This window comes from Chiloscyllium plagiosum, unplaced genomic scaffold, assembly GCF_037043375.1.
Source record: "Chiloscyllium plagiosum isolate Xiang-an unplaced genomic scaffold, Cpla_swu_hap1 HiC_scaffold_10, whole genome shotgun sequence".
In the NCBI taxonomy this organism is placed as follows: Eukaryota; Metazoa; Chordata; class Chondrichthyes; order Orectolobiformes; family Hemiscylliidae; genus Chiloscyllium; species Chiloscyllium plagiosum.
In genome coordinates, this window is record NW_028270148.1 from 34,959,468 (window position 1) to 34,972,526 (window position 13,059).

At 40.1% G+C, this 13,059-nt stretch overlaps 1 protein-coding gene across 1 annotated transcript in view; it reads left to right on the forward strand.

The window, feature by feature from the left end:
* LOC122552731 (amino acid transporter heavy chain SLC3A2-like) overlaps positions 1-7,703 on the forward strand; it is a 190,683-nt gene extending 182,980 nt beyond the window's left edge. The window contains exon 6 of the mRNA XM_087991272.1: positions 7,250-7,703. Coding sequence (XP_087847398.1) covers positions 7,250-7,585 — 336 coding nt within the window. The 3' untranslated portion in view covers positions 7,586-7,703. The remainder of the gene's footprint in view (positions 1-7,249) is intronic.
* The last annotated feature ends 5,356 nt before the right edge of the window (positions 7,704-13,059 follow it).

Genomic DNA, 13,059 nt, shown 5'->3' on the forward strand with positions numbered 1-13,059 from the left:
GAACTTTCAAAAGCTGATCGGAGGCAGATATTCGCAGGTAAAGGGACGACTGGAAAATGGGAAGCCTTCAGAAATGAGATAACAAGAATCCAGAGAAAGTATATTCCTGTCAGGGTGAAAGGGAAGGCTGGTAGGTATAGGGAATGCTGGATGACTAAAGAAATTGAGGGTTTGGTTAAGAAAAAGAAGGAAGCATATGTAAGGTATAGATAGGATAGATCGAGTGAATCCTTAGAAGAGAATAAAGAAAGTAGGAGTATACTTAAGAGGGAAATCAGGAGGGCAAAAAGGGGACATGAGATAGCTTTGGCAAATAGAATTAAGGAGAATCCAAAGGGTTTTTACAAATATATTAAGGACAAAAGGGTAACTAGGGAGAGAATAGGGCCCCTCAAAGATCAGCAAGGCGGCCTTTGTGTGGAGCCACAGAAAATGGGGGAGATACTAAATTAATATTTTGTATCAGTATTTACTGTGGAAAAGGATATGGAAGATATAGACTGTAGGGAAATAGATGATGACATCTTGCGAAATGTCCAGATTAAAGAGGAGGAAGTGCTGGATGTGTTGAAACAGTTAAAGGTGGATAAATCCCCAGGACCTAATCAGGTGTATCCGAGAACTCTGTGGGAAGCCAGGGAAGTGATTGCTGGGCCTCTTGCTGAGACTGATTAGCAAGGTTAGATCTCATGGAATACAGGGAGAACTAGCCATTTGGATACAGAATTGGCTCAAAGGTAGAAGACAGAGGGTGATGGTGGAGGGTTGTTTTTCAGACTGGAGGCCTGTGACCAGTGGAGTGCCACAAGGATCATTGCTGGGCCTTCTACTTTTTGTCAATTACGTAAATGATTTGGATGCGAGGTACAGTGAGTAAGTTTGCAGATGACACCAAAATTGGAGGTGTCGTGGACAGCGAAGAGGTTTACTTCAGATTACAACAGGATCTTGACCAGATGGGCCAATGGGCTGAGAAGTGTCAGATGGAGTTTAATTCAGATAAATGTGAGGTGCTGCATTTTGGGAAAGCAAATCTTAGCAGGACTTATACACTTAATGGTAAAGTCCTAGGGAGTGTTGCTGAACAAAGAGACCTTGGAGTGCGGGTTCATAGCTCCTTGAAAGTGGAGTCGCAGGTAGATAGGATAGTGAAGGCGGCGTTTGGTATGCTTTCCTTTATTGGTCAGAGTATTGAGTACAGGGGTTGGGAGGTCATGTTGTGGCTGTACAGGACATTGTTTAGGCCACTGTTGGAATATTGCGTGCAATTCTGGTCTCCTTGCTATCGGAAAGATGTTGTGAAACTTGAAAGGGTTCAGAAAAGATTTACAAGGATGTTGCCAGGGTTGGAGGATCTGAGCTACAGGGAGAGGCTGAGCAGGCTGAGGCTATTTTCCCTGGAGCGTCGGAGGCTGAGGGGTGACCTTATAGAGGTTTACAAAATTATGAGGGGCATAGCTAGAATAAATAGACAAAGTCTTTTCCCTGGTGTCGGGGAGTCCAGAACGAGAGGGCACAGGTTTAGGGTGAGAGGGGAAAGATATAAAAGAGACCTAAGGGGCAACTTTTTCACGCAGAGGGTGGTACGTGTATGGAATGAGCTGCCAAAGGAAGTGGTGGAGGCTGGTACAATTGCAACATTTAAGAGGCATTTGGATGGGTATATGAATAGAAGGGTTTGGAGGGATATGGGCCGGGTGCTGGCAGGTGGGACTAGATTGGGTTGGATATCTGGTCGGCATGGACGGGTTGGACCAAAGAGTCTGTTTCCATGCTGTACAGCTCTATGACTCTATGACTCTAATTCTGGTTGTAAATCGCCACAAACACTGAAGTGTCTTTTAGCCATAGAGAACTGAATATTGCTGAAATAAGTCAAACATTTCACCTTGCTGTTATAGGACAATACTCAAGAAATGGGAATGGAAAGGGAAAATAACATTTATAGCGTATCAGAGGAGAGTGCTGATTAGTCGGAAAGTGAACTTTGGTTGGTAAAGGTTTTACAATGGACAGTTCACCAGTTAGATGATGACTGTCAACGTTTGCTTAAATTTTAAACTGGACTGGTTGACTTTGATCATTTAAAGCACAGCCTTGAGAAATGAGGCAAAGAATGACTGCCACTTATTCTTTTGAGTTGAAACAGGTGCAGGTACATCATGCTGCAAGCTTGACTGACAAGCCTAAATTGGTTGTCAGCATAATTTTTCACATCCTCATGTTTATTAAGTGAATGCTATCTGACTGTAGATTCACATCCAGTAGACACCGTTATTTTGTGCTTTTTTCACTCTTAGTGATTTTGTGGCTTTTTAAATACAGTGTAGGATTTGCAGCCATTGTGATTTTTTTGAACCTTTCACAGTATTTCACATGAAACAAGTGATAATTTCATATCTACAAATAATAATTTCAATTAAATAATTTATTTCCTCAAAACATTGATTTTTGGTAAACATTCCTCCTGCCTTCTATTCTGACTTTTATTGCATTTGTAAGTTTTCTAAACGAGTGTCCTTTTTTACAAATATTTTTTCTGTAGCTTTTCATGACAATTTCAAACAATTTTAACAATGCTCGTGCTTAATATAGTTTCCTACAATTTCTATAAGATTCTCAACTTAGAATCTTTTCTCAGAGAAAAGATGAATGTTTTAACATTTAAGGGACGGAACTTACTTGAGGTCTCCAGCATCCACTATTATATCCCAGGTTTATGATTCAGAGTTTTCTCCTTGCAGGTTTAGTAAGACTCACAAGCCTTTTCAACATATTTCACCAATTCAAGATATTTCAAGCAACTAGTGGCAGATTTAGTAGTACTATTGTTGCTTCTACAGTCTTTTTAACTGGAGGTAGCTTCATTCATAGAGATTATCTGCTTTATGTTCTCTTGAGCTGCTGAATATGTAATGATGCAGTCATAGTTTTCTGACTTCTCCTCAGGTTGCCATGGTTTTTTTCCAGAACTGACTATTTTTCAGGATATCACTACTACTAGCATATTTTATGAGATAATGGTATCCACCATTACAGCCATCTTGTATGGTACAGTTAAACTCATCAATGCATCCTGCCATCCCCATCTTGTACTTAAAAATGTGTTGCTGGAAAAGCGCAGCAGATCAGGCAGCATCAAAGGAACAGGAGAATCGACGTTTCGGGCATAAGCCCTTCTTCAGGAATGAGGAGGGTGTGCCAAGCAGGCTAAGATAAAAGGTAGGGAGGAAGGACTTGGGGGAGGGGCGCTGGGTATACAATAGGTGGAAGGAGGTTAGGATGAGGGTGATAGGCCGAAGAGAGGTTGGGAGCGGAGAGGTCGGGAAGAAGATTGCAGGTCAAGAAGGCGGTGCTGAGTCTGAGGGTTGGGACTGAGAAAAGGTGGGGGAGGGGAAATGAGAAAGCTGGAGAAATCTGCATTCATCCCTCGTGGTAGGAGGGTTCCTAGGCAGAAGATGAGGCGCTCTTCCTCCAGGCGTCGTGTTGCCATGGTCTGGCGATGGAGGAGGCCAAGGACCTGCATGTCCTTGGCGGAGTGGGAGGGGGAGTTAAAATGTTCAGCCATGGGGCGTTTGGGTTGGTTGGTGCGAGTGTCCCAGAGGTGTTCTCTGAAACGTTCCGCAAGTAGGTGGCCTGTCTCCCCAATGTATAGGAGGCCACATCGGGTGCAGCGGCTGCAGTAAATGATGTGTGTGGAGGTGCAGGTGAATTTCTGACGGATGTGGAAGGATCCCTTGGGGCCTTGGAGGGAAGTGAGGGGGGAGATGTGGGCGCAAGTTTTGCATTTCTTGCGGTTGCAGGGGAAGGTGCTGGGAGTGGAGGTTGGGTTGGTGGGGGGTGTGGATCTGATGAGGGAGTCGCGGAGGGAGTGGTCTTTCCGGAATGCTGATAGGGGTGGGGAGGGAAATATATCCTTGGTGCTGGGGTCTGTTTGGAGGTGGCGGAAATGACGAAAGATTATACGATGTATCTGGAGGTTGGTGGGTGGTAGGTGAGGACCAGTGGGGTTCTGTCCTGGTGGCGATTGGAGGGGCGGGGTTCAAGGACGGAAGAGATGCGGTGGAGAGTATCATCAACCACGTCTGAGGGGAAATTGTGGTCTTTGAAGAAGGAGGCCATCTGGGTTGTTCGGTATTGGAATTGGTATGTTGTAGCCTGGAATATGGTGCCAGAGGAGGTGGTGAAAGCAGAGAACAGCATTCAAGAGGCACTATGACAAATACATTAATAGGAAGGGAATAAAGGGATATGGATCCTGTAAGTGAAGACAGTTTTAGTATGGAAAGGCGAAATGTGTTGGCGCAGGCTTGGAGGGCTAAAGGACCAAATAGCCTGTTCTTGTGCTGTATTGTTCTATGACAGGCAGAGGATCCCATTTATGACACTTATCTTGTCTATTTGAAACCCAACATTCCTAGCGTCAAGTATATGTTGGTTTCTGATGGTGCCATCTGGGAAGCTATAGGTAGATTCACTGCCGACGTTGCTGATATCAGCAAATACGTTGTGTAGAAGAATGACCATATAGATTTCAATTAGGAATCCATAGAATCCCTACAGTATGGAAACAGGCCATTCAGTCCAACAAGACCACACTGATTCTCCAAAAAGCATCCCACCCAAACTCACTCCCCTACCTATCCCTTTAACCCTGCATTTCGCATGGTGAATCCACCTAACTTACACATCCCTGGACACTATTGGCAATTTAGCACGGCCAATCCACCTAACCTGCACATTTTTGGACTGTGGGAGGAAACCTGAGCACTAGGACAAAACCCACGCAGATACAGAGAGAATGTGCAAACTTAACACAAGACAGTTGCCAGAGGCTGGATTTGAACTCGAGTCCCTGGCGCTTTGAGGCAGCAGTGCTAACCACTGAGCCACCATTCTGCCCCAAAGGACATTGGCTTAATCTTGATGAAGAGTAAATAGACTATAAGGCGTGATCAGTAATTGGCCATTTGGCCTATCCAGTCCACTCTGCCCTTCAATGAAATCTCGGCTGATTTCATATTCCTTAACTCCACTTTCCTGTCTTAACCCATAACCCTTGACACCCTTAATTAGCAGACATCTGTCTATCTCAGCCTAAAATTTTCTTAATGGTGTAAACTTGATGGACCAAAAGGTCTCTTCTGTACTACATGATTCTATGAACTCTCAAGCACATCTTCAAAACAGTGCGATGATATCTTTGCAGCAGTCTAAGTACCATGCTATAATGTCTCATCTGAAAGATAACATCTCTAAACAGCATTGCTTTTGTTGGCACTGGAGTTTAAGCCTAGATTTTATACTCAAGAATTTGGATTGGGATTTGAACCCATAACTTTAGGATATATTTTTATTAGTTGTGAGATGTAAGTGATGCCTCGCAAGACTTGCATTTATTACCTGTGTCTAAATGCCTTTGAGAAGATGTTAGCCTTACTGAGCTGCTGCTGCCCAATGGTGTATGTACACCTAATGTATGTTAGGGAGGGAGTTCCAGGATATAGCCTAACCTTGAAGGAGCAGCAGTATGGGGGCAGGTCAGGATGGTGAGTCACTCCAGAGGGAGTTGGCATTCTCATGCATCTATTGCCTTGTTCTTCACAGTGGTCAAGGTAGTGAATTTGGAACATTGTCTCAAAAGAGCCATGATGAATTTCTGTGTTGTATCTTTCATAGTATATGACATGCTGCAATGAGAATTGGTAGGGGATATTTAATGTGATGGATAATGCGCCAATCAAGCAGTTTGCTTTGCCCAAGATGACATTGAGGGTGTTGTTGGAAGTAAGCACATTCAGACAAATGGGAACAGCTGTAAAACATATGTCAGGAATGTAATTGAAAAGTGGACAGGCTTTGGAAGGTCAGGAAATTCACTACAAAACTTCTAGCCACTGACCTGCCTTTGTAGCCATTATTTGGAGGTGTCGGTTTTGGACAATATCTGGTTATAGTTCAACAGGTTTTTTTGGAAGCACTAGCTTTTGGAGCACTGCTCCTTCAGATGGTTCCGATGAAGGAGCAGCGCTCTGAAAACTAGTGCTTTCAAATAAACCTGTTGGTCTATGACCAGCTGTTGTGTGATGTTTAACTTTGTAGCCATTGTGTTTGTATGGGATCTCCTAGTTAACCTTCTGTTAGATTGTGACTCCAAGACGGTAAAGGTGGGCCAATCAGCAATAAGAATTCTGTTGAATGACTGAGGATAGTGATTTTGCCTCTTTTGGAGACAGTCTTGCAACTGTGCAATGCAACTATTATTCAGAGGCAGTAGTAAAAATAATTTCTCTGGCGTATGCCAGAATGCGCAGACTGCTTTTTAACATTGACACTAATTTTCATGTAGGTTCAGCTTCTTGCATTGATTTTACATTCCAATTCTTAATACCTATTTATAGTGGTGCATATCATGTTCAGGGAATTTGTAGTGACTCCTTCTGAAAAGTCATTTACAATAACACAATTATGTGAGTGTAGCATTACTGACATTTAAGGCTATAGCTTTCTATTAAAGTGAAGTGCACAACAACAACAATTTGCATTTGTATAACTCTCTTAATGATATAAAACATCTCAAGACAACTTGCAGGTGCATTATCAAACAAAATTTGACACCTAATCACATGAGACATTACAGCAATTAATCAAAAGCTTTGTTTAAAGGAGCATTAGCTCAAGGACTGTTAAACTTATTGCGCATGAGAGTGGTGGTATGAATTGTTTATATGTGATCTTGTGACTGGTTTCCTATTTCATTTTGTATTTCTAAATAAAACTAAACTCCATTGTCCTCAAATAATGGCATAGGTTTTTGTCACTTCATCTTTATGCAATTTAAATATGATTATTGAACTGAAACAGTTCACAATCTGAGCTACCAAAAATGTTGAGAACAATGTGAAAAATTGTGAATGGATGCATTTCCTTTCAAGAAGTACTTTGAAATCCTGGTTTGAATCCAAGATTGTGTTTGGGGTATTGCTTGCTAGCTCAAAAGAGCAGGCGTTGGACATGGTGGAAGGGAAGAGTGAACAAATTAACATGAATTTAACTAGAAGTCCTTGCTTGAAAGTATGGGGGATGCAGATTCAAGAGTATCTTTCAAAAGAGTGAAATATTTTATACAACACATGTGAAAGAACTGATGATGGTGGCATCAATCTACAGCTTGACACCCTTCTGTGTTGCATGATACTGTAATTATAAGATATATAACTTAGGTCTAAGTTCTCTTTGGTATTAACAGCAACAAACTGATGATCCACTATCAACTTTGACATATTACTGGAATCTTGTTCAACTAAGACATGAAGAACCACCTCTACAGTTTGGTGACTTCCATATTCTAGCAAATAGAACAGACTTCATTGCATATATAAGACAACAGGAGCTAACAGGAATTTTAGTTGTCTTGAATTTTGGTGATGAAATTTCTGTAGATTTCACTGGGTTATATTTGCCCAAACTTGCTATTCTACTTGCAAAATCAAGAGGTTTAACACCGTGTCAGGTAATAAATTTGCATGAAATGGAAGTAGAAGCAAACACAGGATATATTCTAAAATACTTTATTAACAACTAATATTTTGAACTAATGTGTTAACACATTTTAAATGAAAATATTTAGTGTCTGATTAAACTGTGGAATTTGCATGTTAAAGAAAGCTCATTGGTTGTTTTTCATATAATAAATGAAAACCACTTAAAATATCAGATCTATATGTTTATTTAAATCTAAACAAGATTGGTTAACATTGGTGGCTTTGCCTCAATGCAATAAATACTCAGTTTAGTGTACTGATCTCAGGAAGAGGAATTGCATTTCTCCCCTAGCATTGAAAAATATACAAAATGATTAGATTTTTACATGTTTGTTCAAATCTAGTTTGCAGTAATCCACATGGATTTTAAATGCAGTTCCTAAATTTTTTTTAGTCGTACAATGCAAGTTTGTACAGGCTGCCTTTATGTTAATTATTTTAGTTCCTAGTTTAATATTACAATATCACAATGTAGATGTGGAAGGTCATTCAGACAAGATTCTTCCATAATGGTCAACAATTTTCCAATCATATTTTAAAGCTCAAGTCTGTGTTAATATCTCCTTCATTTTAATTGCTGTTCCTATAGAAATGCTTCTTGATATATTCCAGAATTCACCATCCCTGTATAATAGAAGCATTGTCTTCAAAGATTACAGCGGTTCAAGGAACAAGTATTCTAATACAGTTCCAGACCAACAAGGAAAGATAAAATCAAAACAACCAAATCAGCATTGTTCACATCTTGCAAACAAACTTATAAAAATGCTTATGTTTAGTCATCGGTAAGAATACACTAGAAATGTGATGAAAAGAGATGGCCAAATGATGTTATAGACTGTGACAAAACTTTTACAACAGGCAATGATTCAGCCAATAGCACCAGCAGCAGGATTAAAAAAAAGTTATCTTAACTCTAAATAATTCAAATAAATCTCCATGTGATCTCCAAAGGCATATGCATGGATACTTCTTTGTGCTTTCCATGGAACAGTCAAAATATGATTTAGAATGTCCTTACCTGATTCATTCCCTTAAAAACGTGTTACATCTCACTTGCCTAAGATCCTTTCCTGTTGCACAAACAGATCATGTAGTTGCTGTTGACATGCCTTCTATTATGGCCCCTTGCATATTGTACATCATGTTGATCTCTTTAGGCTTATAACTGAAGTCTATACATAAAAAGATAAAGCACACAGTACCTGAAAGGATTCTCAGTAATTACTAGTTTAGCCTATTTCAGGACCAGTGCTGCAAATCTATGAAGAGGAATTTCTGTATTTGGGTTGAGCATTCAATTCCTTCATTATCCATCCTTGATCAGCTCACAACTTATAACATAAATTAGCAAACAACTGCAGTACAATGCCATCCACTTTCCTAAAGCAGCTAAATACTGAGTTCTACCAATTTCCTTATCCTAAAATTTGGTTCTGTCTTTTTGAGAAGAAGAAAAAGAGTCTATTCATTTTTACAAAGAATAATCGTAAAGCTTCTCGCCTGGCAGGATGTCTCTGTATAATGCTATCTCAATTCAGTACATAACATCCATGTAGTTCGTTGTTGTCCCCTCTACCAGACACTTTGAAAAATCTAACAATTAATTAAATAATTAATAACATAATAAGAATTGTTTTTTAAATAAGGCATGGATAACTCAGTCTACCTCCTGATGAGTTGTAGCCTTTGAAGGCACTGCTTTTCTATTAAGTTCATACAAGTCCCTTTGGTAGCAGAAGATTTTTTATCATCTTCTTCCAGGGATGCCTCAGCTCCTTGGTAACTGGAAATTCTTTAACTACCTTTTCACCTTTTCAAATTATCCAGGAACAATGGAATTGCTAAAGCCACTTCCATTATAATTAAACAATAACTTTTCCCATAGGCTTTATCCTAATTTGGGTCGACACTCCATATTAAGGAAAGGGAGTTGTTTATATTTCCTCAAAGTATAGATATTGAGCATGTGCAATAGGAGCGATGCCATAGTGACATCAGATAACATGGGACTGGGGATTGATTATGTAGGGCTGAAGAGATATGTTTTCTCAACAAATTCCCTGTTTATAGTTATGTTTGATAAAGCCTGTTGCCATTCACTCACCAGAGTGTTCATCTCACATTACTACATGGTAGCAACAGTGTCAAGATCTAATGATAAGAACCGAAAGTGACAGTAAACCAAGATGCCAGCCATGGGATGTGAACTTGGTGGTGGAAAAAATGCTGAAAATGAAGTTGTAGTTGAGACCAGTCCATGACAAATTTCAGGATGTACCTAGGCACTGAACTCCAGAACAAATAAGTCTGCACTGAAGCTGACAATTAACAGTGGAAGTCCCATAGGACTGTATGCAACAGGAAGAAAGCATCCAGTTACAGTAAGTAAACTATTATGGAAATCAAAAGTACTTGAAAAGCTGAGGAAGAACTTAGCATGCAGAAGATCCGATTATAGCAAGTGCTGGATCAGGGCTCTATCCAAGCCTTAAAAGAATTTCACTGGAGGGATACCAACCCCAGCCAGTTCTATAGAGAATTACAAATGCAAAGAGAGAGGCCAGTGTAAGGCTGCAATAGGAGCACGGAAAAGTAAATTCAAACTAAAAAAGTCTCTAGAAGTTCTAAAAGTAGGGTACTCACAGGAAAAGGATAAACTCTCCCTAGGGGATGTTTCAGGCTCACAGTAAAAGTTTGATTTTTATAACTTTATTGACCAACCGGATAAATTTGGGTAAACTGAGATTAAATGGCAGAGATATTAGTTTTAAATTACGCACTGGAGTAGACGCAATAATCGTTATGGATGTTATGCTATGATTGAGGCTAAAAATCACAGACCATCTTCCTGGCTCAGGAGGTGCAAGAATCAGAATAAGTGGCCTAATGCATACTGCACTTTGCTACAATGGAAAAAAATATCAAGGAGACCCTGTACCTGATTCCTAATTGTTATGAATCTTTATCAAACAGAACTACTTGTATAATCTTAGACATTATTTGGTTGACAGACAATCCACCCTTAATTTTACGAGAGGGTGAGACAGACTTTCTATTTCTCTCAGATCAGATGCTGAAAATGGTAGGAAGAGACAGAACCAAATAAATAGCCACCAAATAGCTTTCCAGACCATGGTAACAGTGAGGACTGGAAAGACAATGTCGATAAAATGTGGAGCTGGAGAAAGCACAGCAGGTCAAGCAGCATCAGACGAACAGGAGAGTCCACGTTTTGGTAGGACCCTTCATCGGATGGAGGGTCCTGACCAAAACGTCGACTCTCCTGCTCTTCTGATCCTGCTTGACCTGCTGTGCCTTTTCCAGTTCCACATTTTATTGACTCCAACTTTCCAGACAGTGGCTTCAAGATAGTTATTGTAACAATTTCAAAGCTTTGTTTTATAAGTTAACCAGAGAAAAACTATGATTTAAGGCAACTAATAACACTTATTTACAGAATACATGTTCCTTACGTTTGTAAATCCCTGATTAAGTTGCTGGGCAAATCCCCAGATGTCTCATGCAGATTCCCACCATTCCTGATTGGACCAAAAAGTCACATGACTCCCTCAGGCAGGAGGGACCAACTACTGCATCCTTTTCATTTAAGTCCCTCATGACACATTGAAATAACTAAATTACAATGTTACCAAGTAGTCATAATAATGAACATTATACGTAAATAATTCAGTCTGTCCTTTTTCTTGTAGTGAGATATAGGACTACTGACTGAAGTTCTTCTAATGACATGGTTGTTATTGGACTTATTTCACAAAGACTTACCCTTGTGTCATTGTTTCACTTTTCTCAAAAACCACTGTTTCTTGGGGGTAGCAATTGGCCTGTTATTGTCTGATATGACAGTTCACTTCCTGAGCAATTCACAACACTTCCTGCAGGTGCCATTGAATCAGATCATAACATTGGCTCTTGAAACAGTTGTCACTTTCAAAAGTGGTCTACATGCTTCTTTAAAACCTTGCTCTGTACATTATAATGATTCCTGAAAATCAGTTTGGTCCATTATCAAAACTAATACTCGATTGTCTATCTTGAAAGGTCTTGCACTTTTAAGTAAATCATGGCCCCTTTTCTGGTTCCTCTGAATTTTTTCCAGCCTTCCTGCTAAATTTAGGAACATCAGGTTTAACCTGATCTTCAACTGATCACCCATTAGCAACTCAGCTGGAATGAAGCCTGTAGTCAAATGTCAGGTGACCTGAGATGATAGCAAAAACCTAGTCAACTTGATGTTTAAAAATGAAGTGTTTGCTTCTTCAACTCAGCTGCAAAAGTCTGCACTGCTGTCATGGCCAGTCTATTTGATGAAGCATGGTACAGTGCCCTTTGATATGTTTTATTCCATTTCAACTCATCAAGTTCTGAAACTTTGACCAATAAAACTTGCTCCGTTGTCCAAAATATGGTCATCTGGTACACCATGGACTGTGAAAGACTGGTGCAGTTTTTAAACTGGCATGCAGTTACGGTTTTCATCTTGAACACCTCTATCCACTTCAAATGGGTGTCCAATAACAAAAAAGAACACTGTTTCCATAAATGGTCCCACATAGTCAATGTAGGCCCTCACCCCTCATGGACTTGGGCAATCCCATGAATGTAGTGGAGCTTCGGCAGATAACTTCTGCTGAAATTGGCACTGATCGCAATGCTTTACCACTCCAATTGATGCAATGCCACCAAATGTAACTTCTTGCTAATATCTTCATTTTAGGCTCACCTGGATTGGCACTGTGTAACTCTTTCAGGAACAATTCTGTTCCTGTCCCAGGAATGACCACAGTTTATCCCCAAAGGACAGTATAATCCTCATAACTCCTCATGTGTTAAGGTTACATTTCTTCAGAAATTCCCCTGTTTGCCAGCCATACAATATAATCTATTTAACCTTTGACAATCTAGCACTTAATTTGTTGGGCTGACACAGGCAAGGTTTTTAGAAAATTCATGGCCATTCTTATCTTTTCCGGTATTGTAGGGAGTGAATCGAGCTCTGGCAAGGGGATACGGCTCAGAGCATCTGTATTGGCTATTTGTGTCCTGCAACAATGTTCATTAGCTGACAACAACAATGCCCAAAATTGTATCTGGGCTGAAGCTACGGGTAGAATCGCAGTATCTTGAAAATCTTGAAAATCCCCAAATGTGGCTTGTGGTTCATCATTACAGTGAAATGTCTGACCCATATAAATATTGATGGAACTTTTTGATGCCACAAATGAACACTTGGTCCTCTCTCTTGATTGTGACTAGTTTTTCTCTGTGCTTGTAAGGGCTCTTGACACATATTCCATAAGTCTGTCCTATCCATCAGCCATTCTTTGGGAAAGAACTGCACCAACACCACATGTGGATGCATCATGTTTTAATGATATCTTTTTGGTTGGGAGTGAAGTATATCAGTAAACATCTGCTTGGTCTTGTTAAATATCTCCTTTTGTAAAGTGCTTCCCAGACCCACCTCCAGTGTTTTTAAAACAATACATGAAGT